Below are 24,380 nucleotides of genomic sequence, written 5' to 3' on the forward strand. Positions count from 1 at the left end.
AGTCTGCTCTTTGGTAAGAGGCAGTAGTCTGCTGGGAAGAGATGGCCTCTACCTCACTGCACTGGAGAGGGAGCTCTTCTCAGCCAGAATGACTGACTTGCTCAACCAGGCTTCAAACTAAGCCCACTGGGGGATCAGGGGACTACTGCCACAGCAAGCCCACTAAGCAACTTTTGCAAATCCAGCAGGCTAACGCACTCAAGGGAACCCACCCCTACACCAGCCCCAGAACAATGTGTAGGGAAGAGTAGGGCCTCCAATAGGACGCTTACGTGCATAGACACCAATGCCAGGATCTTGAGGAATAAACAAGAATGACTATGATCTCATAGGGATAACAGTGACCAGATGGGACTCCACCTATGACTGGGCCACACGTCTATATCATGTACAGGAGAGATCATGTAGATAAAAGGGGTGGGGGTGTAGCCTTCTATGTCAAGGAAAGCTACAAGTCCCTGCAAGCCAACACTGGCATCCAGGGTAGACGACTGGAGACCCTCTGCGTTAAAATCCGGGGTGAACACAGCACAGGGGACACAATGGTAGGACCTCCTAATCAGGATCAAGCGTTTGACCAGGAATTTGCCAAGGGGCTGGCTGAGGCTGCACACTCCCAGTGCATGGGTCTCATGGGAGACTTCAACTACCCAGACATCTCATGGGAAGAGCACTCGGCCAAAACTGAATGGCTGCAAAGCATCCTCACATGTGTGGATGAGCTCTACCCAACTCAAGAAGTCTATGGACTGACAAGAGACAAAGCACTGCTTGACCTGGTACTGGCAAGGGGGATGATCTAGTTAATGTCCTAATGATCGAAGGGAAGCTGGGAGACAGTGACCATGAGATGGCAAGTCAGTCAACAATGCAAAAGTCTTTGAGTTCAGGAAAGCTGCCTTGACAAGTTCAGGAGGCTTGTTGGCAGAGCCCTGAGGGACCACAACCCGAAGGGGAGGGGAGTTCAGGATGAGTGGCTGCTCCTCAAGGGAGCAATCCTGAAAGCATAAGCAATGTCTATCTCATCTCAGAGCAAAGGTACCAAAAGGGCACAGCAGCCCCCTTGGCTCTGCAAGGAACTTGTGGACCTCCTGCATTTAAAAAGAAAGATCTATAAAGTATGGAAGACTGAAATCACCTCAAAGGAGTATTCTGCACTGGTCTGGACATGTAGGGAGTGAACCAGGAAAGCCAAGGCTGTAACTGAACTCTAACTGCCTACATGTATCAAAGACAATACAAAGTCCTTTTTTTTTTAGGTATGTGGGGAGCCAGAGGAAAAGCAAGTGTAACACTGGACCCCTGCTAAACCAAATGAGACAACTGACACTCAGGAAAAAGCCAACCTGCTTAATGGGTATTTTGCATTGGTTTTTCACCAGCCCCAACGGATGGCCCTGCTCAGTGTGGTACAGGACAGCCAGGGGGAGGGAGAATTGTTACCCTACATCAATGTAGACCATGTGAAGGAATACCTTGAGAGGCTGGACACCTTCAAGTCAGCTGGCCCAGACAGTTTACACCCCAGGGTACTTAAGGAGCTGGCAAGGATCATAGCTCAGCCACTGGCACGGATCTTCGAGAACTTATGGCACTCAGTGAAGTGCCCAAAGACTGGAAGAAGGCCTATGTGGTGCTTATCTTCAAGAAAGGGAGGAAAGTATATCAGCCTGACCTCTATCCCAGGGAAGATCTTGGAAAAAATTATCAATGAGACCATTTTTGGACAAACTGGCTGATGGCAACATCTTAAGGGATAGCAAGCACGGGTTTGTTGTGGGTAGGTCTTGCCTGACTAATCTCATCTCCTTCTATAACCAAGTGACATATCATCTGGACAAGGGAGAAGAGATTGACATCATATATCTTTACTTTAAAAAAGCCTTCAATCTGGTGTTCCATGATCTCTTCAAGGAAAAATTGGCCAACTGAGGCCTCGGCTACACCACAGGCTGATGGCTGGGGAATTGGCTCCGAAGTCTGACCCAGAGTGGTAATAGACAAAAGTAAATCACTGTGGTGCCCTTGGGCCTATACTCTTTAACATCTTTATTAATGATGTGGACATTGGTGTTAGAAGCAGACTGGCCAAGTTCACCAATGACACCAAACTTTGGGGTAAAGTGTCCACACCTGAGGAAAGGCTGGTGATCCAGGCCAACATAGACAGGCTCAGAAAAATGAACAGACAAAAACCTGAAGGTGTTCAACACTGAAAAACGCAAGGTAGTCCACCTTGGGGGGAAAAAAAAAACCCTACAGCATGCTTATAGGCTCAGCAGTACTACCCTTGCTAGCACCACAGATGAAAGGGACTTGGGAGTCATGACTGACCACAAAATGAATATGAGTCACAAATGCAATGTCGCAGCTGGAAAAGGAAGCAAAAAACTCAGGCTTGCATCCATAGAATGCTTCTCAAGCAAATCCCAGGATGTCATCCTCCCACTGTACTCAGCCTTGGTGAAGCCACAGCTGAAGTACTGCATCCAGTTCTGGGCTCCACAATTTAAAAAGGATGTGGAAAAGCTTGAGAGAGTCCAGAGGAGAGCCATGCACATGATCAGAGAGCAGGAGAGCAGGCCCTATGATGACAGGCTGAAAGCCATAGGACTCTGCAGCCTGGAAAAGCTCAGGCTCAGAGGGGACCTGGTGGCTGGCTATAAGTATATAAGGGGCGTACATCAGGATCTGGGGGAACACCTGTTCACCAGAGCACCCCAGGGGACGACAAGGTCAAACAGTCACAAACTCCTCCGAGGTCATTTCAGGCTAGACATAAGGAAGAATTTATTTACTGTCCAAGCCCCCAAGGCCTGGAATAGACTGCCGCCAGAGGTACTGCAAGCACCTACACTCTGGATTCTTTTAAGAAACATTTGGAGGTTTATCTCGCTGGGATCCTTTGACCCCAGCTGACTTCCTGGGGCAGGGGGCTGGATTCAGTCTTCCGAGGTCCCTTCCAGCCCTAATGTCTATGAAATCTATGACAGAGGTCTCAAGAAATAGGAAAAGCAGAAATAAATTTAAGCCAACATAACTGCAAGAAGTTATTCCTTCAAGAATTATCCCAGAAAAGATTCCCTTATTATAGGCTCTGCAATACCAAACCTGAAACACCTCAAACAATAAAAAAAATTGAAGACTAGCGATATAACATTTTTTATCAGGATAAAAGCCAAGTATTTCAAGACTATCATCCAAGGTATGAAGAACTTCCATTTGATGAAGGATTTATTTTCACTCCATAAAATAGGTCATGATGTTAAAGAAAATGAATGAGATTGGGAATAGAGGACAGGAGAGAGAGCAAGACGACTAGGCACAAAAAAAAATGAAGAGGACATAAGAGGGAATTTGGCTGTATGTTGTTGTTGTTATTATTAACAACAACCACCACCACCCCCCACAGAGCAAGATTATCAAATAAACAAGATAAGCAAGAATTCCATAAAATATACCAAACATTTTAAAGTTTCCCTAATTAGACTGAGTAGAAGTAACTACCCCACAGTAGCATCACCTAAGTTTGGCATAAATAACAACTAGGCTTGCCACTTTTTAGACTTGCTGAACAAAAAGGATATAGTCCCGTACAATTTTCTCTTTGAGGAACTTACTATAAAGTCCGGGGGCTATGCCTGAATTCTGTTCCCTATTGCCAATTTCTTTATTTAATTGCTTCCACAGCAGAAAAGAAACTGAGACAGCAAACTAAAGAGAACCTGTGCTAGTTTTACTTTTTATTTAAAAATAATATGGAGAACACATAAGAAATGGGAGTAGTATTAGTGCCACTGGCTTTCAGTCAGACCAAGATGGAAAAAGTGCCCCAGACTTGAAGGCTGAGGAGTACCAAGATGGGAGAAATAGTCTCATTAGTCTTCTAGACTCCTATCCAAAGCAAGTAACAGTCACCATTTCCAGACTACTGAATGAAAAACTAGGGAACTCAGCAGGTGGGACCGATGAAGTCTACTTGTAATAACAGAACAACAAAAAAAATGAGACTGGCAAGGACAGTCTTAGGGATACAAGGGGCATAAAGCAGGTTTGTAATGGTGGTCTCACTCTCACTCACCACCCAGGAACCTAAAACAAGGTCTCTTGCATGTCGTTGACATAAGTTCCCATACTAGCAGCAAAAGTGTCAAGGACCACCTTCTGCACAGGCTAGGATATTTAGCTGGAGCAAAAGGAAAGCAGGCTGTGTTCATATTTTCCAAAATTCCCTAGCATACTGTGGCATCAGGGTGCATCCCTGAGGGGCAGGTGCAGGGTACTGCTTGTCAGTAGTATAAGCCATGTGTTGCTTCACAAGTAACAAGTCCACACAACTGAGGTAAAGAGAATCTTAGATCTTAAACGATCCCAAGTTTCTCAACAGAATCGGAGAGAAAAGCTATTTGAATGTGAGAAGCACAAAATAGTTCATCCCTTTTAATCTGTGATTTTCATTCAACAGGAGTTCACTCTTCATTCTGTATCATTGTACAAGATGATCAAAACCTACAACAATGCCAGGCGCACCGTGATAAATGTAATTGATTTAAAAAAAACCCACAAAGATATGAACAGAAGTTGTTTCCTATGAAAAGAAGCCATCTAAATCATTCAAAGGCCTCTATTCTCATTTTTCTTTCCTTTCAATCTGGATACCCAATTTTCAGCATAACTGGCATTACGTATTAATCATACTTAGTGACAAGACAATTATGTTTTGAATAACTCTGGCTCAGACCAGGCTCTCAGCATATAAAAAGAAGAATACAAGTTATTTGTAGTTAAATGTGAAACAGTATGTTAACAGAACATCAAGAAATCAAGTTGTGGCATCCATAATATTAACTTAGTCACATTTTAACTCATCTGTTGTTTTATGGGTTAGAATACAATAATATATGAATTGGAATACTTAACCAGAAAAAAAGCAGCAAAACAAGCACAGGGAGGACAATATCCTTACTGTTATGATAATCTTAAATTTTGTACTTTCTGAAAATAAATGTTGCTTGTCCACAGGCAGGTTTATGGTTTGTGGATATTCTGAGGGTTTGGCATTAATTATATTAGAATCTCTCAAAAGAGGTCAATGTGACATTTTTAAAATGATTACTGCAAGCCTAATCCCAAAGCAAGTAGCATGTCATGCCAAAATGAAGGCTTCAGCTTTTTCTTTCTTGAACAGAGATGCAAGGGATTGCAACCCGGGCTCTCACATAAGCAAATAGTAGCACAGTGATCTCCAACCTTTTTAAGTAGGAGAACATCTTTGGCATTTAAAATCAACCCAAGATCTTACCATGCACCATTGCCCCCCTCCCCACAGCAGGTAAGTCTGTGGGGAGGGAAGGGGGGGCAGATCAAAGCAGAGGGGGGAATAATTATTTGGGAGTGCACCTCCCCAGTAGTTAAGTCCCACCCAGCCAGGGCCCCACTCAACTTACCCCAGCTTGTGCCTCTGCAGCACTATCTCACCGTAGAGGCCCCAATCTAGCCCTCACCCCTTACCTCTCCCATGGACTGACCTGCTCTGCTGGGGTGTGCATGTGCATGCATGCAGGCACTCAGGCCCCGACCCCAGCCTCAGATCGACTCCAAGAGGCTCCAAGATCTACCAGTGGATCGAGATCCACTGGTTGGTGACCACTGTAGTAACAGATGACTCTGCTGAGCCTTTCCAGAAACCCACCAGCCTAGGCCTCTTTTAAACTAGGGGGGCAAAGATATCCCAGGATGTTCATATGTCTATACAATGAGTCAACAGTTTAAGATTTTTATTTGGGACCCAAACCAGCAAGCAATTACACATACAAAACAGTCCATTTGATATCCATGATCTTATATAATCATCACAATTAGACATATGCTATTGCAACTTGCTGAACTGGGAAGCTGTGCAGGGTATAAATCTATACTGTCAGGTAGTACAATTTATGCATCTATCTGCATTGTCATTAAAATTTTCAAATCCACTAAAGCTTTTTCATATGAACACTTTTCACACTATGAAACTTGTTTGGTAGGTGCCAAAGTTTCCACAGTTCCATATGTAATAGTTTCAGGTTACTAAAAGTAAAAGCTAAAAATTTACATGAATTCAAACGTCAACAACTTTGCTTTTTTTGCAAAAAGATCAGATAGGTTTAGTAGAGGGCAGTAGTATTATTATTGTTTATTATTATTATTATGTTATTGCTTTCCTGTTGTTGCAAGTTTTTAAATTACTGTTAACAGTTTTAAAAATGTAGTGAAAAACAATGGAGTTACATTAGTATTAGCAAGAGAACAGGCCCAGGATGGCAAGGCACTCAAGTCCCTTTCCAAAATTCCAGCACAATGCACATAGTTCATATTGGGGGTTCATATTGAGTGCGCATTTTTCCAGCCTACTTTGCCATGAATGCTAATGGGTTTCTGGAGAACTAGCATTGTTGCAGATGAATACAAACATTCTCCCTTTTCCCTATTAATCAGAAGGTTTCACATTTGCAAGAGTGAGGACTACCAAAAATTACTCCATGGACACACTGAAAAACTTAGTTCAGTAGAAAGCTGGCTACTTTTTCCTTTCTGTGTTATAAAATGGGATGCCCACTTCCAAAGTTTTCTAGTTTCTAGAAGATCCAGTTTCCTGGCTGTTGAGCACTCCACATATTTCCCTTCCTTCAAACATCTAATAGTATCACTCCCATCTTTCCAACCACAAATCATTCCACTATTTCCTCAAGAGAGTTCCATAACTTTTTATGTAGCTTCCTCACAGAACTGATGTTTTCATAATTTCCCTTTTAGCTTTAGAAATATTTAAGTTTCATTTATAAAAGGAAATTAGAGCCTAAAAGTTCTATTAACATAAAATTTAATGACAAACAGGTTAAAAAAAAAGGTACGAGACAGAGAACCTATTGTGTTTACTGCGTTTCGAGTGAAATTTAGGTTTTTCACAACCCTGTTTTTGGCAGGTTTCTTGGATGTATATTTGGTTTTGAAGGTCTTCCTATTTTTCCACTCTTAAAAACTTAGACAAAATGTGTCTGAAATAGCAGTTCTGCTAAAACAGTATTGTCAAACTAATCAAAATGACGTTCCAGGATTTGGGATTAAGAACCAAAGTGGTATTTATCCCATGGAAATATAGCCCCAACTACAAAAGACAATCAGCTCTTTATAATACTCAAATATCAGAAGAGCGAGGACACACATCTCTAAGCATCTCCTGGTATAAAACACTTCAACTGAACTGCCAGCAGACTCACTTATGTATTCATTATTAGAACTTAAATGAGCAAAAGTCTTCCAACCCTAACAGGTCAAACACCCCCTTTAAAAGCATTTTTTTTCTTCCTCCAATACTCACGCACATGGATTGGTTAAGAATATGCAACAGCAACAGGATGTAAACATTTCCTTAATGATCTTACAGTTTATAACAAGCAAAGCAAACACCAAACACAGGCACTTTCCCTCCTGTTGGGATTCAGCATTTACTTTATAGCTGCAAGAATTAACCACTCACTTAGCCAGAGCCTGGTCCCTAAAGGTTTATGGAGTTGTGTTCACTTTAATGGGTTATGGTGTTGTTGTAAGTTTGACGTTACTACACAGGAGGCCTGTTTTATTGCATCATGCAGTGCAAGGAAATATTTATTATGCAGGCTATGCCACAAACAAAAACCTACCCCAAAAGGGTCCTCAGATATCATCTGGCTAAAATATATGAGCTACATCTGTTCAATGGTGTTTTTGAACAATGAGTTTCCCAACCCAGTATGAAGGGAAGCCTGGTTAAATATAGTTCTTCTAAAGAAAGTAATTATTTCCTCTTCTTATTGCTCCAACCCATAAAGTTTCTAGTATTACCAGTACCCAAAACACTTCCACAGCTCACACTCTAAAAATAAAGGAGTTCGGTATAGCATTTTGTACTTGAAAAAAATCTAAAATGCTGTAAAAAGATTGACACCACAACCACGTCATGTAGAAAGTGGATCAGCTGGTAACATTTATTTATCTACCACTACCACTTAAATGCAAAATGGTATAGAGCCAAACTCATATTACATTTATATTTCTCACCACTTACATAATTAACATTGTGTATATATGACCTAGATGTCCCAAAGTACATGAAAAATTAAAAGGGTTTTATCATAATCTTTTCTCGAGGTTCCCTGTAATAGAGAAGAACAATCACTCAAAAGCACTGTAAATAAGAGTAGCATTATTGCAATCTTTCTGTCCATGCTTTTAGGCTACAGATGTTTTCAAATCAGGGCACATCATTCCTTCACATGGAGGATTAAAAAAAAATCTATTAAGTATTTTTAATAATGTATGGATTCACCAGAAGTATTCACAATCATTCCGTGTTCAAATGCAATCTCAAATCCTCCTTAACTGTTGGCTCTATTTGATCACAGTCATTCTCAGGTCATATGCTAGTCCTTGGAAGCAACAAGTCCACCAGGATTAGAGATGGGTATGACAAGCAACCTACAGACCCTGCCCAAGCCCCATTCCACACACCTCTGGTGAGCTCTGGGTCAGATCTGAAGAACCTCTCCATGCTGGAGCTGCTGAAGGAAGAACCATGTAGTACCATCCCTAAAGATGGATGGCTTCTGCCAGCATAGCTACATCTGCTTGTAAAAGTTAGTGCCATGTATGGATGGTAGACTGCCTGTACCATGGACCCCTTAGAAATGGAAGAGAGATATTTCTATTACCAACAACCATCTAAAAGTCACATCAGGTTTCCCCCCCACACTCCATTAAACATAGTAATTTAACAGGTTTAAACATCTGATTTGCCTTTTAAATATTGTTACTTTGGACTCATGTGTTCAAAGTTCTTCTCTACAGCAAGGTCTACAACTTCCTTTTAATGGAAAGCTAAATTCTCATCAATTCCCATGATCACAGGACCTGAGAGTAGTAAAAAGAGTTCACACAACAAAACACTGGACAAACCAGGGAAGAACTATATCTCTGTTGGCACAGCCCACTCTGCTAAGCAATCGGAATGTGCAAGCTGACCAACTCAGCTCTTTATACAATTGATTAAAATAGGGCACTGCACATGGAGCAGAAGGCAAGCACCATCCAAAGTATGGTATCCAACTGGCAGACTGTGAGAAGTTAGTGGAGGCCCCTAAGGCTCCTGCCCAGTTGCCACTTCCCCCATTGCTCTGGGTGCTGTTGCAGTTGGAGTCTCCATGCTACCCCTCACTCCTCAAACTGCTGCTTCTGGGTCACCCCAGGGGACAGGACAGTGCAACTTGTTGCATGGATCCAAGGGCGAAACTGGGCCATGCAAAGTGTGTGGGGAGGAGATTACACCCACACACGACAGCAGGACAGGGAGTGTGGGGATTGTGCAGGAGTGGGGTGGAAGGGGTAAGGAGAGCAGTGCAGCAGTTGGGGGAGGGCAGGGTGCCTTCAAGGCCATTCACAGCATTGATGGGAAGCATCTGTGGGGGCTTATAAATTAGATATCCCTGACCTAAAGCACTGCATGGAAGATTGAAGTTGGAGGGACTACACAGGAGGTGCTTCATCTCATGAAAACAGCTTGGCAAAAGCCCTAGAAAGACCACGTAGGAAAGGACACAGAATTCACTGGGGCATATGCAAGGAACTCATATCTGTGTACAGTCTGTAGTGGGCCAAGGATGTTAACTCCAGCCTTGGGGCTGGAATGCAGATTGGGAATGGGAAACCCAATAGTCAAGGGAAGGAAGGATTTCTGAAGATGTTCCCATTGCCACAGGAAGCAGGGGTACAACTACACTTCCTGTCCTGTCTGCATTCCAATCGCAGGGAGCCTGCTCATATGAGTTTTGTCTGGGTAAGATCCAGCAGGAACAGCAGCAGCAACTAGCAGATCACAGCACCTAGTTGTAACTTTAAAATGTACACATTTTGTATATATTTTGTACAGGGTTTATTGCTTAAAATGTTTTCTTCTTATATAAAAACCCTCAGATTTCTGCCAACCTAGTGATGCTAGGTTTGTCAGATTTCAAATCACTTTCCACCTGCAAACTGATCACTTTATTTATTTCCTAATGTGAATTTCTAAAGTCAAAAGAAGCTCAATAATCTTAATTTAGCTTTTTTCACTTGACAAACAGTTTGAAGCAGAGCCACAGGTGCCTGTACTAGAAAAGAGAAGCTGTCATTTTCAGACAGATTCACACTTCCCAAGCGGATAAGAAACAGTTTACTGTATTTTAAAAATCGTCTGCTTCCTTAAATAGTTAAAAGCACCATGGCCACAGGCTGGGCCCCACTGAAAACTGTGCACCATAGACACAGCTTAATTTTTCCTTTTGAAATTAAGTATTATTATAAAATGTTAATGTCATGAAGGCACTTGAACCATCTATTTTATATTTCTGTCCCATTACAGTCAGTTCCCTAGGGACTGTCTGTTTGTGACAGTTGCCTGCTATGCTGCTGAGAACTGTCTCTTTCCTAATCCTACCCTCACCTGTTTTCCGTATCCACATGTTGTCTTATGTCTTAAGCTTAGCTTGTAAATTCCTTTGGGACCATTTTCATTATTATCGTTTATAGATAGTGTCTGGTGCATTGCTCCCTGACCTTTGGGGCTAGTCAAATAAAAATATAATACCAACATTTTCTAACTCCTGAAATAACTGCACCTATGTTGTTTAAATATGGAATCTGATCACAAATTCACAATGTATGAAGAATATCTCCATAGCAACTACAGTTCAAGTTCCAGAATTGCAGGTATATTTATTAGACTGGTCTGTGTCTGGGCATTGCACAAGTAGACAAGGCAAGAAAAAGTAAATTCCATCTCACCAAATACCCCTTCATTACTTTGTGAAGGACTGGGTACATCTTACTTGCATTTTATGCACACCTCGTCTAGTTGAACTATCATCACCTTTTGGAGTAGAATGATTTCTCATTAAGAAGTCATACAATGCCTAGTATAATAGGGAACTAATTTTGACTGGAGCTACTGGTGTAAACAATAATCCAACAGCTGCTGAAGTTCACAAGAGCCTTTCCATTGACATTAGCTAGCAATCCATTGGTTGCCATGCATTTACAATTCTGAAAACTGAAGACCTTGGGTATTTTCAATTAACAGTTCCACAAGGTGACTTGGAACACTCATGCTCACACAAAGCACTACTATGCAAGAATTCCTGTTTAGATCTCACCCATTCAAATCAGTAGGGCTCCTATTATTTTTATAATACATCTAGTATAAATATTTATCTACAGGAAAAATACATAAAACAGAAACATAGTAATGCTACTGTAAAATATAGTAACATCCTGTTCATTCTCTCCCTTTCCCTGGAAAATTAGCTGTTTCTGAATCCTTTCCAGGATAACTACTTGGGGCCTACTGAACAAGAGTATACTTAAAGGCATATTAAATAGGCCGGGCTAATGGCTCTGTTACAATATAATGGTTTTCTAAAGCATCCCACTATTAGTAGTTGTTGTTTTCAATTGCTTATAACTCTATCAAATTCATTGCTTGGGCTGAAATTTAACATGCCAATTATCTGCCTCTAGTTGATTTTTTTTCTTTTACTAATTTCAACCAAAACAGTTCAGTCTTTTTCTAGAAAAAAACTAAGGTAAAACATGCTGTTTCATCCATACTAAATAATATTGGTGACTTTTTCTTTGGCAAACACTGATGGCCCCCCTATTTTGGAGTCAAAGCTTTAAAATGTGTATATCTCTGATAATATTATCAAATTTAGCCAAACCTATAACCTGGGTGTGTGGGCAGGTAAAAGGAAGGAAGGGATGCATGGAGGGGAAAAATAATCCGTTATAAATGCTCAGTAGGGACCTCTTAAATATTTTAGCAGTCAGAAGTCTCTAGAGGTTCCATCATTGCTGACTATGCTCCATTACTGTAACTGAACAGGACTACCTGTGCAATTGCAACTTTGGTTCACAACTTTTCTGTGCTGTGCAGTATACTAGATCCAAGGTTGAGCACCTCACCTGAGAGTAGGAGCTTATCTTCGCTGCCTTCTCAAGGATCCTGTCCCACCTACCTCAGGCACATCAATAAGGAAATCACCAGGCACTCAGGGAGACAGCAAAGATGCAGATTAACACAAGAAGCCAGAGTGGACTGGGACTGAAGGCTGGCAGTGTATAACTGGGGAGAGGAAGATCTGGGATAACCCTTTACTTGACCCATAGGAGTAATCATCTTTGACGGTGAGAGATCACTGCTGCTGCCACTGGACAGAGAACTACACATCAGAACAAATTCACTAATAGGAAAAAAAAAGAGCAAGATGAGAACTGGAGAAAGAACTCCATGGGAATTGGAACCAGTTGGGCAAAGAGAGTGGGACAAGTCTCAAAGTAAAGAGACATAAAAAAGGAGAAAGGACCAGTGGGAACATGGAATGCAGGAGAAAAAAAAAAAATCAAGAGATTTTTTACCTCATCTCACAGGTGGGGTAATCATAGATTTATAGATAGTAAGGCCAAAAGGGACCTCAGTAGATCAGCAGGTCCAGCCCCCCGCACCAAGCAGGAAAGGTAACTGGGGGTCAGGTGACCAGGATTGTGTAGTTTCTTCTTGAAGATTTCCAGGGTAGGTGAGGCACCATTTCTGGAGGGAGCTTATTTCACAGTCTGGACACCCCAGTTTGAAGAAGTTCTTCCTAACATTAAGCCTGAATCGGTCTTCCAGGAGTTTGTGGCCATTACTCCTGGCTTTCCCCTTGGCTGCCCTGGTGAACAGTTGCTCACCCAGCCCTTGATGTACTCTCCTAGTGGAGTGGTAAGCTGCTACCAGGTCCCCTCTCAGCCTTTTTTTCTTCAGACTGGACAGTCCCAGATCCTTCACCTTTACTCGTATGGCTTGCCATGTAAGACTCTGATCATATGGATGGCTCTTCTTTGGACTCTCTCAAGCTTGTCCACAGTCTTGTTAAAGTGTAATAACCAGAACTTGATGCAGTACTCCAGCTGCAGTCTCACCAGTGCTGAGTAGAGCAAAAGAATCACCCCTCCTTGGTTTTCCTGGAGATGCATCAATTGATGCATGCCAGAGTATTATTTGCCCTGCTTGCTACAGCATCGCACTGGTGGCTCATTCATACTGTGGTCTATAATTACCCTCATGTGCCCTTCATTCATGGTGCTAGCCAGTTTGGTACTGCCAAGCGTGTGTGTTGGGGGTTGCTCATCCCGAGATGGAGCACATTAAATTTCTCTATATTGAACTTCATCCGATTCCAATCCACCCAACTTGCTAGCCTGTCTAGGCTACAGATACAGGCGGACCCATCTTCAAGCATGACCGTGCTTCCCCGTAACTTGGTGTCATCCACAAACTTGGCCAGTGAGCTCTTCACCCCCACCATCCACATTGTTATAAAGATGTTGAAAAGTGCTGGACCAAACACCAACCTCTGCAGGACACCGCTGCCCACTTCTTGACAGGATGATACAGATGCATTCACTACGACTCTCTGGGTCCTATCCTGGAGTCAGTTTCTCACCCACCTGACTCTCAGAGTTAAGCCCACAATCCTCCAATTTTCTCAGGAGGACATTGTGAGATACGAGATCAAAGGCCTTTTGGAAGTCAAGGTATACAATTGTCAACCTACTCTCTTGTGTCCAAGTGGTGAGTTACTTAGTCATAGAAAGAGATAAGGTTGGTAAGGCAAGACTTGCCTGTGATGAAGCCATGCTGGTTGTCATTCAGAATCTTGCCTTCTGCAAGCTCATCACAAATAGACTTCTTGATGAACTTTTCTAGGATTTTTCCCTAGGATGGAAGTTAAGCTGATTGACCTAGAGTTACCTGGGTCCTCCCTCCTGCCCTTCTTGTGGATGGGCACAACACTGTCCCTCTTTCAGTCCTCGGAGACTTCTCCAGAGCACCACAAGTTATGGAAGAGTTATGCCAGGGGTTCCACAATGACTTCAGCCAGCTCCTTCAGCATTCTCAGATTAAGATCATCCGGTCCTGCTGACTTGTATATGTCTAATTTTTGTCACTGGTCATACACCAGTTCTACAGCAATAGTATGAAGGTGATTATTCCTACCATGCTCAGCCTGTACTCTGCCTGATGTTGTTTTCCCCTTGGTCCTTTGGAACACCGAGGCAAAGTAGTCATTCAGGAGTTCAGCTTTCTCCTGGGTGTAAGTAACCAGCTCTCCTGAGTTGCTGCGCAATGGCCCCACATTCCCCTTTTTTTTCCCTCCTGTTCCCTGTGTACCTAAAGAAGGACTTCTTGTCCTTGATTCCTGTTACTAATCTAAGTTTGGTCGCCACTTTAGCCTTTCTTATCTGTTCCCTGCAAATGCAGGCTGTCATGGAACAGTCCTCCTTGGGGCCCACCCCAAGCTTTTATGGTTTAATAAGCCTCTTTCTTCTTTCTTAAGAGGACCGTGATTTCCCTGTTTAGCCAAGAGGCCTTATGTTACCTTTTCTCCGCATGGAAATGGGTTCCCTTGCGTTTCAAGGATCATGTCCTTAAGGAACAACCACTCTTGGTGCACACCTTTTGCCTTCAGTCCCTGGTCGTTCAGCAGTTCCCCTACTAGTAACAATAAGCTGGGTTATCAAAATATATCACCAAGATTTGTGGTAATGCATTATATTGAATGATGAGCACCACAGAAAAGCCCATGAATAAATTAGTCTGTCAACAGGCTTTGACTAGTGCCAGTAAATATGGCACTGTCACACAAACACCACAGCAAGATGATGAATAATCATTCATCAAGTGACCATTCTGTGCCTGGAAATAAAATAATTTTCCCCTGTAGCAAAATACAACCAGGTAATTACAGATTATCATAATGCATGTACATAAAAGGGTATAATCAAGAAAGCATAGCCCCCCCCCGCCCCGTGCATTTCCTAACCTGAATTTGCAACCTTACTAATGTTCTTTTAAAACTAGTTTGTGTGTAATGAAGACAGCAATGCAAAATTCTGCTTCCACTGAAGTCAATGGGAACTTTTCCATTTTCTTAAGGATCCCATTGTATCTATGATGTATATGCCACAAAAAACTCGAGAAATTCCTTAACCCTCAGATAATTGGATATGCACTTCTGAAGTAACAAATAATTTTATAAACAATTATAAACAATTATATGACCTAATCTGTAGGCTTATAGTGCACATACTCAGTATGGATGAGGGAGAAAATGACATCTCACTGGTAGAGATATGTGAGAGTCACTAAATCCTGTAACATAAATATGTACAGTATTTCTTTTAATTACATTATATATTACTAAAAAGGAAAAATATAAAAATAGGTGGGCTACAGTCTCTTTGAAAAGGGCGGAACATCAATTCATAGAAAGATTAGCATAGAGAAATATTCCATAAACATATGTAATGAAAGGTAAACATGAAGAAGCCACTTTCTGGCATCTGTATGGACTAAGAATTGATAGCAATGAACAATGTGTTTTTTTAGTGTTCAAATACATCAACTGGTTTAAGTTCTTAAAATGGCAACTAAACCGTACACTAACTGTACAAAATAGGTACCATCAAATACATTTCCATTAAGCATATGTCTCATTTTTCCCTAGTCCTTCATCTACCTCCGAAGTAGACAGAGGAAACAAAATCTTCTCAACATCACTGTTATCTACTTTTCTAGGCAGTCGATAGTTTTATTTTCATTCTTCCAAGTTGAATGCCATGATTGAAGGCAATGATAAACATTTCCTAGATAGAGCAAATCTACAAACTTTGAAAACCAGGTAAGACCCTTTGTTTGGGTCTTACCAGGTAAAATCAAGTTGCTGTTTTATTTTAAGATTTTGGAGATGGTCATTCTGGCCATAAAATAAATTTTACAGAACAGTATTTATATCAAACTAAAATGGTTAGCTGGTGATTAAATTACTACTGTAATTTTCAAAATCCTCTATGTTACTAAGCAGAATGGAAAGATTTTTCTATTTTATGGGAGGCATAAATTCAAACACACACAAGAGCCTTTTTTTAAAACAATTCAGAGTTTCTGTTTTGGGCTATCAAGGACAAAACATTCAGTGCAACAGAGTCAAATGCATATACAATTGCTAATATTAATGGATACATTGGGCACTGAAAAGACAATATATATTTGAATAGGCACCTATAAGCTTGCTCCTTCTAGTAACAAGGGTCCATTTGACACCTTTCATTAGGAACTAACTTAGTTTCCAACTGTAATGGAGTTACAGCAGAAATAAGATTCAACTCAAGATAGAAAACATTTAAGACATCCAGTAAAGTGATATGTTGGAAAAAACAGTCATTATTTCATAGACTACCAGGGAACATGAAAAACAGAGAACAAAGAATCCAGTAAATAGTGTACTTTATAGATTAATAGCTTCTTCCTTTAACAAGAGCTTTAACCGCACAGTTCAGAGCATCCATTTCTTGCCTATAAGTTTGTTTTACTTAGACCCCAAACAATATGGGCCTGATTTATTAAAATCATATTTTAAGCATATTTTTCATTCAAGTGAATTATGCCCACCATTTTGACCGTAGCTCATTCATGCTCTTTCCTGATAATTCACTGCTAATGCAAAAAAGAAATCTAGACAGGGGCCAAGTCGGAGATTCACGGCACTCTTTTGCTAATGGAAATGCAGTTTTCAGTACAATATAGATGATATTTCTTCAGAATGTCATAGACTGAAGTGCCTTCCTTAACTGAGTTCTAAGATACCTAGCAAAAATATTCAATTAAGACTACAGCTAATTATTACAATATCTTTCTTGAGGTTTTTATGCAAATCTTCTGCACAAAGCCAAACCAGTCAGAAGTAAGCCACCTGTACAGGGCTATGCTACCAACAAAACAAAAATAGATGCTTGAAGTGTGGGTGAATGGAGTGTGAACCATATGGCACGTTATTCAGATCTGAATCAGGGACTTGCACTCCCTAAAGCAGTGAAGGCTAGGTGTGCTTCATGTGTAATGTTCTTTTTCTTTAAAAGGTTCAGCTTTGGCAATGACTGCTCACTGCTTGCCTCCTGTCAAATGAACCAGAAGTGGCTTATTCTGTTGGCATTAATATTCAGCAGGTGCTGAAATTTAAAGTAACTAACTATGCACCTATACAAGAAGAAAAGTGGCAAAAAAATGACAGCATTGACAAATACTGGGGGGCAGGGGAAGGAATTGACAGAAGAACATATTCCACTCTTGGGTCTTTAAACATTTGCATGGTTTGATGGTCCACAACAGTTTAACACATGGAAATATAACTATTAGGAACAAAAACACACTTAGAATGCTTATTTGTGATTATAATTATTTAGCTCCTAAACAAATCATATGGAAATATAAAAGAACAGCAGAATCATATTAAAATGATAATCCAACAAATGAGATATGTAGACAATAGCATTTCTTTATGCACAATCCCTTATCTCACTTTATATGACAATCAAATATTGTTAGATGCAGTTAGCATATAGGTCACTCACCAACTTTTTCATCTCAGAACAGGGACATGCAAAGAATTCTGCAATTTATGAATATATGCTAATACCCTACAGAGTGGAAATATTAAAAACACTGACCTGGCTGTGTTGTGGAACTCATTGTTGATGGAAAGATAAAATTGCTGACAGGATAAGACCAGATATTAGAAGCAGTAGTTCAGATATTGAAGCTCGCAACCAAACGTAAATCTGAGGATGCAATCTGAAATTTAAAAAAAAATGTAGATCTGTATGTTAATCATATATATGCCGTACTCCTGTAATAAAATACTTTTAAATGTATACACACCTCTTGCTGGCATGCTCTTGAAAATGTAATCAAGATTTCTTTTTCATTAATCTTTGCAGATGTAAGGAACCATGGTCCCCAAAACTACACTGGAACTAGAAATCTTTAAACTTCAAAGAAATTCAAACCCAGATATAAACTTTAAAACTGAGGCTCATTCCAAGTTGAGAAGCATCATTAAAAGAAAAAAGACAAATGGTTTCTCCAAGATTAGAGGATTAATTATAAAATGTGAAAGACTTAAGGATTAAAAAAAATTGATGGAGTACTTTCCTGTAACTAAGCAATGGGCATTCACCATTCATATCCTAATTGCAAATATCCTAATTGCTGACAGTTAGCTTTGAAATATGAATATGAGCAATAGTTTCACACTGGTAAATCTTCCTGGAAAATTTACTGTCTTAATTTGTAATGTTTACGTATTTTGGGAATAAGACAACTTGTTGCAATAATAAGCATGGTTGAATAGGTCTCCCACTAGTAACTAATGTCATCTCTAACATTGTCAAGAATGTTGCTAATAGTGTTGGCTGCCTGAAAGTAGGACGAGAAGTTTCTGCTGTTAGACCGAATCCTTTCACAGCCCTGTTAAGTTAATGCAAAAGTAAAGCAAAGGCAGTGTTTTCATAACACTTTACCTACTGAAACCTCAAAGTTGCAATAAGCTTTCAGTTATGTGATATTTACATTCAAGCACGTTATAAACAGCATAATGAATAAACACCACTTCCTATCTTTAATTATAATGCATTGTAACTGTGACTATACTATTCAAACACTGCTCCGAAAGTGTTTAGATATAGTTAAATGCTTCATTTTTCAGCAGAGTGTGTCAAAAAGACACCAATGAGCACTAGATTTCAAAACTGAGGAGCTAGAGATTAGAATTTCACCTTAGAATTTGATAGTTGTTTACTAACATTAGCATTATGGGAGAGAGAGAGTGGGGGGAAGTCACCTATTCAGATGTGTAACTTTTGTTTGCCCAGTAAAAAACAAAAAAAACACCCCCCACCACTTCACACACACACACATTTATCTCAGATAGATCAATATTTGGATGCATCCAATATTTAGGCACGTGAACATTCCAATACAGTGGCAGAAAGCTGAGCTAGTAAAGAAAACTGAAACTCCCACAAAATTATTCAAATCTCAGTTATTTCCTTTTAGGGCATATATTAGGATTACAAGATAGATGTTTGCTTTGCAGAGCTCGCAGGTGGGCTAAAGACTCAATAACAGGGGAAAAAAAACCAGAATCCCTGACTCTAAACGCAAATACACCACAGACTCCACCCTGTAAACACCCACATTTGAATGGCTTTAGTATAACAAGTAGTCCCACAGACTTCAATATGACTGTTGGTGTGTGTCAAGAAACATGCACAGTCTGCAGGATCAAACCCTAAAATGTATTCATCTGAATATCAAACTGGAATAGGACAAGGATTTATGATAACTGTGTGCCCATGTTTAAGTGGTTAGTTTTCTGCAGGCGGTTTTCCTGAGACAAAATAGATAATGACTTGCTGACCATGGGCATTAAAAGAGGCAGTTTTCTGGAGGAATTTAAAATGACAGAGAATAGAAGAATAGAGGACATCTAAGTGAAGAAGAAAGTTTTAAGTTTTCCATAGGATTTCTATGCAGAAAGGGTGAGGCTAGTTTCCCATATATGGGAGCCTCAGGAAAAAAAACTGAGAGAAGGATGCCAAAATGGTAATGTTTTTAAACTGTATAAATGACATCATTTCCTCTGTGCCTCCGTTAAAAGTGCTGAAAGACAAATGCCTCTTAAAAATTAAGAGATTCATCTTCTTGGTTATCATATAGTACCAGGGAGTCCCCTCTCCCTGCTACTCTAATTTTATCTAAAACACAAGGCAAATCCAGAAGTTGTTAACTTTAGGCTCTCTTCTTTTCCCCCTTTAAATTACTTTACACATGTACACATACCTATGCACATGCAACCATGTAGAGATAGTGCATGTGGGAGATGGATAATAATGATATAACTGTTCATGCAAACTACCATCTGCCCTCCATCAATAACATTTTTCCACAAATTTAAACTATCAGATTCTGGATAACAGTTTTCCTGAATCTCATTTTTAAAATCATTCTTTACAGCCCCTTTAATTGAAAAGGCAGATCCGTAACTTCCCAAATCATAATAAAAAAGAATCAGCAGTGAATATTTATTGAAGATAATCCTGCTAAGAACAGTGTGTATGACAAGGTATTCTGTTGAGAGCCTTACAAATACCTATCCAGAAGTTTTATAAAAATTGCTCTACACTGGTTCTGTTCTATTTTATGAAACGCCAACTGGCATCTTGCCTAAAAGAGGTACTATATTTCCATGTCTTTCTTTCAAATATTAACCTTTTATTACTAAGCTTGTAAAATGTATAACATTAAAGGTGTTCTTAAAACTAAAACTGAATAAACATAATTCATATAACCAAAGCTCTTACATAGACACATGAAAAATAAGTCCATTCACATTCAAATATACAGATACAATCTGATTATTTACATTCAAATACACTTTAAAAATGGGTATGCTTCATTTCTCTCACTGAAATGAGAAAACATGAGAAAGATGTCACATTGGAAGTTACTGTATGAAGTGCAAATCCAGAAACACGTTATTTATACTTAATAGGGTTGTGTGAAGCTTTGGGTGCTGATTTGATTCAGAGGAGATTTGGCCCAATTCAGCAGCCAAATCTAATCAGGAGACCAATTAAGAGGTCCAAATAGATTTGAAGCCTCCAAATCAATTCAGAGAACCGCTCAGAGATTCGAGCGGTCTCTGCTTGCCACCGCACAGCAGCCACTGACAGGTCTGAGAGAGCGGGCAGGGGATGGGCCCTGTTTGATTCTGAGATTCAGCTGAATCAATACAGGACAGTGATTCAAATCACCGAATCAAATCACCGTCCTCCGAATCAGCCGAATACAAAGTGTATACTAGCCGCTTTGCACAGGCCTAATTCTTAAGCTAAAGGGAAACAGAACAGTGCTGGCACATATTTTAAACAGACCTTTATAACCCCTTTTTAGAGCCCTATATGGTTCTTAAAAGGGAATCCCACTTCCAACCAAGAGCAGCGCAACACCAATTAAGATTCCCACTCATTTCTCACAGCAGAAATATCAGGTTCCAGGGTGCAATGGGAAGAGCCTGAGTGAGGTATGAGGGCTTGGAGTAAAGTGCTAAGGGACCTTACTGATCATTCGCCTCACAAGGGAGAGCAGGTATCACAAGGTTTGAAGCAGCTTTGAAACTCTTAGTGTAATACAGCAGTATCTTTTATTTCTTTCTGGTCACCATCAACTTTGTTTTTCATGACAATAACTATGTGGAGTATTTAGGAGACAGAAATGCACGCTACAAGATAACACTGCTCTTTTGAACTGTCATCTTTCTTTCCAATTCCAAAGACGACATCCCCTCTCAACATCCTTCCCATTCGGTAACGCGCGCGCGCGCACACACACACACACACACACACACACACACACACGCACACAGAGCTCCTCAGGAAAAGGTTTCTGAAACAGGACAGACAGGAAAGAAATTAACAGAATACAAATTAAATAGATATTTCTACTTCCATTCCATACTTTCAAAGATTAATTTTCTCTCTGTGTGCTTCTGAAATGTACTCAATAATATATACTTTAAAAAAAGAAAAAAAGAAAAGAATGCCTGGAGGCATCTTTCAGATTTCCACACCTTCCAGGAAATTTTCACCTACCTCCTAAATTCTCTCTTTGGAAAGTGTTCGGGAGAATGATTATGTATAGATATTGCTGCTAAAAATATGGCATGCTGTAATCTACAGAACTATAAATATAACAGGGTGGCACCTCTAATAATACATTAAGTAATCAGGAGTGCTCTGCCAGCTACTTTATTTTGCAAGAAAAGCTTCTGCCAGTCATTTGCCAAGATTTTTTTCTTCTAATTAACTAAACTGCTGAAACCCTTTTGCTTCAAATGGTACAAGACACAGAAAAAGTTTTTTAGGTGGTCACTAAAAACAGGGTTTTTTCAAATGATTGCTTTAGCCCCTAGAGACTGGTCAGTGCATAAAAATCCCTGGTTGACCATTAATAAAATGGATGTAACAACATGCCATGACCAGAACTATAGTAACAGAAAATCCAAAAGATTTTAAAACAAAATTACCTCCCTATCCTCTTCAACAGTAAGAGTCTTTATAGGAATAACAATACTCTCTAAAAGGTAAAAACTGACTTATAATACATGACTGACATTTACACCAAAATTATAGAAAGGTATCAGTATTACGCAGAGGTTAGATACAGACATTCAAGAAGCCTGAGGCAGAATCAATCTAAGTTGCAGTTTTCTGTAAGTGGTGTATAGTTTAGATCAGTAGCAAACAGAACACACATTCACCCTTTAATGGGAAGGGGCAAGTCTTAGACTGGGTTTCTCCATTTATAAACCAGTCTGTGTGTGCTGAACTTCTGTTTTGTTATAGGATAAACACTTATCCAATCACTTATACTGGAAAAAGTGTAATGTCAGTACCTGGCCTGAGTGACAATCCATAAAAAAAAAAAAATGTAGTATCAAAATTGTTTAAAAACAAAACAAAACAAAGCAAAAAACCCCACAACTCTATGGCAACATAAAAGCTGAAACGCAGATTACACCAGACCTTGCAGACAAGTCTAAAAACTGTGAAATTGATACTGACCCTCATAATTAGGCTATAAAGTCATCTGGCACAGTGGGTAAAAGAAAACCTATTTCACAGTGGTAATCAAGAGCCTAAACAAATATTGTATATAAAACTGAAGCAAATTGGTTTTAAAAAAGGGAAATCAACCAATTTAAACATCTGCTTATTTTATTACATTTCATATTATATATAAAATATTCATAAAATGTTTGTGCATATAAACAGAATATGTTAGGAAAAACAGAAAGTAGCATAGGGTCCCAGTCTTAGGCAGGAGATCAGTTCATGTAGCACAATGTGGATTTATTATGCAAAGAACTAGACTCATAAAAAGGCATTTAGGCACCTAACTCCTATTCATTTCAATGGGGGTTCAATTTCTAAATAGAGGTTGAATACCTTTGTGGATCTAGAACTAAAATCCTAATCCTACAGCAATCACCAGGCAGTCCCTGCAATCACCCTGCATCTCCCCATGGAACCCACTGAAGAACACAGGCTCTCCAAGCAAGCTTCCATGAAATAACCAGAAACAAACAAAACACTAGGAATGACTACAAGCAGGAAAATTCTCATGCAACAAAAAAAGAGAGTCAAGGAACACAGATCTTGCCTACAGTGCTACCTATTTCATTTTATGTTCCCCAGTGATGCATACAAAATACACAATGACACACTCTTTTTCCTTATAAAACAAACTATCCATTTTTTTTCCAGAAGTGGATGAATTCTTAAAATTGCACCTCCCAAGTTTGATGCTTTACTTCTTCAGCAATCCCATGCAGTCAAGGATGATTGTCTTCTCTCTGTGATGGCTGATAAGGCCTATCCAGGACCAACAGACTTTACTGCAGTTCAGACATATGTTTCCGTGTGGAGTGGGTAGTGCTAGATTCTTAATTTGGTCTGCAACACACTCTTTCTGCTGCTCCCACTTTTCCATCTCTTGTTGATACTGTGAGGTTTCAAAGTACTGAGATCCCTGCAGACTGTTCTTCCATTTGGGGCACTCCTGGGAAACACTCATGAGTTGACATAGATGTTGAATTTTTTTTAAGTTGGCCTTAAGAACATCCCTGAAGCACTCTCCCTGCCCTCCTCTTAAGTGTACACCTTGGCTGAGCTGGAAGAATAAAATTTGCTTTGGGAGTCTGGAGTCAGACATCCAGATAACATGGCTGGTCCAATGAAGTTGATGTTGGATGATCATTGCCTCAATACTTGTAATGTCTGCTTGGACACCAACATTGGTGCATCTGTCTTCCCACTGTATTTGAAGGATCTTCCGCTGGAAGCACTGATGGTACTTCAACAACTTTAAATGTCTCCTGTATGTTGTCCATGTCTCAGCTCCATACAGCAAGGTAAGGATCAGGACTGCTTGAAAACTATAAGCTTGATTTGGATCTGAAATTGCAATCTTTGAATGGCCATTTCTTCAAGCGTCTAAGGGCTACACCTGCACATTTGGGGCAACGTTGGTTTTCATCAATATCAGCCCTCTGTGGGAAATGGCTTCCAAGGTACAGGAAATACCCAACCTTCTTCAGAGTCTCACTATGGATCTGGATTACCAGAGCTGGGGGATGTTCATTAGGGCTAGGGACACACATTACACATAAACAGGTTTAAGTAATCAGAAACTGCTTTAAACCAGTAACAGAACAGACATTTAGTGGACATAAACCAGTTTGAAAATGGTTGAAACTGATTTGAGATAAACCTACTTGAATGTAGTATCAAACTAAACTGATTTGGGTCAAACCGATTTATGTAGTCTGCCCTACCCCGTTCCTGGTTTAACTTAAACCAGAGTCCCCCAGCATCCTAGATGCTTTGTAGCC

General features: G+C 40.0%; 1 protein-coding gene across 2 annotated transcripts in view; it reads right to left on the reverse strand.

Annotated features, from left to right (window-relative positions):
* HDAC9 (histone deacetylase 9) overlaps positions 1-24,380 on the reverse strand; it is a 500,007-nt gene that overhangs the window by 404,892 nt on the left and 70,735 nt on the right. For both annotated transcript variants that reach the window (XM_090046829.1, XM_090046828.1), the window contains exon 2: positions 17,596-17,719. In XM_090046829.1, coding sequence (XP_089902955.1) covers positions 17,596-17,617 — 22 coding nt within the window. In that variant the 5' untranslated portion in view covers positions 17,618-17,719. The remainder of the gene's footprint in view (positions 1-17,595; positions 17,720-24,380) is intronic.

Source organism: Crocodylus siamensis, chromosome 5 (assembly GCF_052110815.1).
Source record: "Crocodylus siamensis isolate JL-2025a chromosome 5, ASM5211081v1, whole genome shotgun sequence".
In the NCBI taxonomy this organism is placed as follows: Eukaryota; Metazoa; Chordata; order Crocodylia; family Crocodylidae; genus Crocodylus; species Crocodylus siamensis.